This window comes from Cephus cinctus, unplaced genomic scaffold (genome assembly GCF_000341935.2).
Source record: "Cephus cinctus unplaced genomic scaffold, Ccin1 Ccin1_scaffold0185, whole genome shotgun sequence".
NCBI lineage: Eukaryota > Metazoa > Arthropoda > Insecta > Hymenoptera > Cephidae > Cephus > Cephus cinctus.
In genome coordinates, this window is record NW_014332907.1 from 639 (window position 1) to 4,534 (window position 3,896).

Sequence of the window (3,896 nt, forward strand, 5' to 3'; positions counted from 1 at the left end):
TTACACTGTGGGTATCACCGATTCGCTCGTACTACTCGTGTTGACGTAGAGTACTTCGTCATCTACGGGTAGAATACCCGTAATTTCGACCTCCGGGCACGTAAGCAAACTCACGAGCTTCTGACGAGTCGTTACGATTTCCGTTTTAGGTAGATTCTCGCGCTGCCCGAACTTACCCCAAAAGGAATTCAGACACAGTTTGGCGACTGCTCGCAGACCGGGATTTGATTTTATATTAGCAGGATCTAGTCGAATACCCTCGACCCGATCGTACTCCTCTACATACAGCTTCTTAGACTCATCGTCGCAGCACTCGCGCGGCCAGCCGCTAGCCTCCTGCTTCTACTCTCGACCCGAACGTACTCCTACATACAGCTTCTTAGACTCATCGTCGCAGCACTCGCGCGGCCAACCGCTAGCCTCCTGCTTAATCTTCAGGAATGTATTTATGTAACTGGTAAAGTGGCCGCCCGTCCGCGTCGTCGGATCGTACTAAGTGATCTCGTATTGCCATATTTCGTTTATCGCCGTTATTTGATATCCTTTACGTACAGCGCGTCTGACCTCGTCCACAACCCATGTCCCTTCGAATACTCTATCAGGACACGAACCCTGTAGCGTTGACTCTGCACAGGAACGACACAGTGCGAAAAGCAATTTACCGTGCATACGCGTCGGTAACACGGGGTGATACAGATCTCGCGGTGGTAACACGACACACTTAATCAGCCCCTCTACGCTATCGATGTTATTGTGATCACCCGTTAGTTCGCGACAATCATTGCCCACGTACACTCTAGGGTGACCTACAGGGAATTTCCCCGTTTTCGATATGAAGGGATAGAACGAGCACACATCCACGTAGTGTATCCTCTCAGAACCCTCGACTTCTTAAAAACTGATGGTATTCCCTGTATCACCACCGAAGAAAGCATCGCGGGGTTCCAGCGGTAGTTGCGCTACCAACGGGTTCTCATTCAATGTTCTACATAATGTAGCCTGTGCCGGATCGCTTATCCATCTATCGAAATCACACTCCCAGATTTCTGTCAATTCGTAATGTATCGGGCGAATAAATCTCGAGTGGCGGTAGAGGACCGATATAGTGCTGATTCTCGGGAGTATTGAATAGATGCGGAAAGACACCTTTTTGTTTCAAACCAGCAGAGCCCACGAACGGGTTCTCATTCAATGTTCTATATAATGTAGCCTGTGCCGGAACGCTTATCCATCTATCGAATTCACACTCCCAGATTTCTGTCAATTCGTAACCGAGATACCGTATCTTATCACTCATTGCCTGCATTCTCTTGAAGCGCGCATCCATAGATTCCCCCGTGTGCAACCGCGTATCCCTGTTTATGCGATAATATTTTGGGCACCCGTGCCAAAAGCAACCCTGAAACTGCAAGACGTGTCGCAGGCCTGTATCGGTGTCGTGGTAGTATCCGTCGACGGGCGTACCCTCCGATAGACGGTACTCTCGAGTGCGCCCTGCGTGAACTATAGTACAACCCCAACGATGCTCCAGCGAAAGGAGCCATAACAGAGCCTTACGTGATTGTTTCTCGTAGTAGCGGTATCCGCCCGGTGGCAAAATGGCTATCTGCTCGTCCCGCAAAAAGTTTTTTCTAAAAACTCTTGAACACGCTGAGGCTATAGTGGTGCTCTCCGAGAAAGGACAAACGCTACCGTGCTGGAGAAACATCGGCGGAAAGAAACGTATGCCTGTCTGAGGATGGCGACGTCGGATCTACAGTAATCAATAAAGTCTGTTCGAAAGTTAAATACGTAGCCCGCAGACTGTTGCTCGTTATACCATGCTAGGAATTGATCACGTTGAGCCGTCGGCATTGTATCGGGCGAATAAATCTCGAGTGGCGGTAGAGGACCGATATAGTGCTGATTCTCGGGAGTATTGAATAGATGCGGAAAGACACCTTTTTGTTTCAAACCAGCAGAGCCTGGCGTTAACCGCTAAGGAACATAACTTTATACGCTACCTTCTTCGTAGGTATCCGCGTCGTTTGGATTCTCATCATCATCTTCATTATCATCATCGAGGTCTGCTAATACTTCAGCAGCCTCGTCGGTATCCGCCTCTACGTACACACCGTTCCTAAGAACCCATAATATCGGTTCTTCAGCATTGTCGTGATCCTGCAGTGATAGCAGGTCACCCTGTACAATAGGCTCGTGACTATCGTTGGCTATTGTCGCATCGAGCGAATCTACAATTTTTTACTTTTTTATTTTCCCACAAATACCATTTGAGCGGCTTCTGTACTTTATCATTATTACCTGAGTTGTGCTCGTTAGAATCGCTGGAAGCGGTGGAGCGGTTGTCGACATCATCCTGGTCGTCGTCGTCGTCTTCGCTGGCGTCCGACGTTATAGCCATGAATGCATCTGTAAAAATGTATGAACAGCACAACACATTTTTTTTTTTTCTTTTCGACGCTGTATGACACATACCCCATGTGCCGTAATGCGTTTCTTCTTCTTCTTCTTCTTCAGCCGTTTGTCTGCTCAGCGTTGTCGCTGGTCCTGACACTTTTTTTTTTTTAAATAAAACGTATATTAATTTTAAAATGTGACCATGCAAAACAGCTGATTCAGCGGAAAAAATTAGGATTCTCTTATGGCAGCGTTATCCGTCGAAAATCAAGTAAAATCGGGTAAATCGTTTCAATCGTAACAAACAGCCAAATATATATATATACAGAGTTTATCGATCGTTCACTGATTCCGAAATACCGTGTATCCATAATACGTGTAAAACAGTATGGAGGTGTTGCATCGGTAGTTGCAGCGATCTGCTGACGCACACCGTTCCAGCTTGCATCACCATCTCTCTCCATCGTGATGTAAGCGTCTGAGATGCGTATCATGTTATTCTATTTTACAATCCGTAGCTACCAGAAGATCGCACCAATCTCTTACAGTATCGAACTCATCGATATCGCCACCTATGAGTTGCACGGCGATATCCTTTCCGACGCGACCATCCTGCAGCAGTGTCTCGCAGCTCTCATCGCGAAAAATTGCCATACAGCGTACGTGTCGAATGTTGCGTCTGTTCGCGTATCCATTGCATAGTACCCCAAATTGTTCGACTCCTCCGCGTGCTCTCCCTCCTCATCGTACACATCGTGGCTTGTATAGACATCCCACGTGTCGTCGAGTGCTTCCAGGTACGCGTAAAGGCCACTGGGCATGCTGATCACGCTTGTTCGGTATTCCTTATATTTCAGGTGTGATGGGCCATCCCGTGTCGCCAGGGTAACGCTCATAGGGTGACACAGCTTTCGCGTAATTTCTCGAGGTGGTTGAATGCCGCCAACCATGCCTGCGATTCCAGACGCATGCGTGGCGCGGTAACTCCTCCGGTGTGGGCCGTTCACACCTGCTCCGTAGCATCGCTAGGGCTGATCTGGTCATCGGGCGTCGATATGTGATGCGGCACTTGGGGTTACCATCGTCGGACATGCGCCACTCGTCTTTTGCCAACCACTCGTGGGTGCATACGCGCTGTGCGTAAGGACTATCGTTACAACGCTGATCACCGATAAAACCCAGCGTCACGCTACACCGTGTGAAATCGCGGTATCCCTTATCCAGTATAGCAGCTATAAATAGCTCCGGTAGTATCACAGGCCTCACACCAGAGGCCCAACCCTTACGGCAGATCATGTCGGGTTTATCACCGTATAGCTCATCAGCGTCCAGGGCTCCCGGTTTCGACATGCATATCGATACTAGCGGTACACCCGTTAAATGACCTAATCACAGCCATTCCCGTAGGGTCTGTTCCTCTGGATATTGTTCGGGGTTTGCGTAAAGGTAGAGGGCTCGTGTCTTCGCCCTTTGTATACGCCTATGCCGCAAAAATTCCT

The 3,896-nt window shown here is 48.6% G+C and overlaps 2 protein-coding genes across 2 annotated transcripts; both read right to left on the minus strand.

Moving 5' to 3' along the window:
• Positions 1-610: 610 nt before the first annotated feature.
• On the minus strand, positions 611-1,953 carry LOC112493900. Its single transcript, XM_025081831.1, has 2 exons — positions 1,194-1,953; positions 611-982 (listed from the first exon to the last, which is right to left on the minus strand). Exons 1-2 carry the CDS (start codon positions 1,706-1,708, stop codon positions 892-894), a joined length of 606 nt encoding a protein of 201 aa, XP_024937599.1. The 5' UTR covers positions 1,709-1,953; the 3' UTR covers positions 611-891.
• Positions 1,954-1,992: 39 nt separating this feature from the next.
• Positions 1,993-2,569, minus strand: LOC107264592 (transcriptional regulator IFH1). Its single transcript, XM_015732999.2, has 3 exons — positions 2,476-2,569; positions 2,302-2,409; positions 1,993-2,231 (listed from the first exon to the last, which is right to left on the minus strand). The coding sequence occupies exons 2-3, from the start codon at positions 2,399-2,401 to the stop codon at positions 1,993-1,995; spliced, it is 339 nt and encodes a 112-aa protein (XP_015588485.2). The 5' UTR covers positions 2,402-2,409; positions 2,476-2,569.
• Between the last annotated feature and the right edge of the window lie 1,327 nt (positions 2,570-3,896).

Bases quoted from the DNA above. Each gene is read 5' to 3' on its own strand.
- LOC112493900 (XM_025081831.1), bottom strand. From the start codon at position 1,708: ATGTTTCTCCAGCACGGTAGCGTTTGTCCTTTCTCGGAGAGCACCACT. The intron at 983-1,193 runs ATTGAATGAGAA...ATTATGTAGAAC, and splicing joins CAGGCTACATTATATAGAAC to ATTGAATGAGAACCCGTTGG.
- LOC107264592 (XM_015732999.2), bottom strand. From the start codon at position 2,401: ATGGCTATAACGTCGGACGCCAGCGAAGACGACGACGACGACCAGGAT. The intron at 2,232-2,301 runs GTAATAATGATA...AAAAAATTGTAG, and splicing joins TTCTAACGAGCACAACTCAG to ATTCGCTCGATGCGACAATA.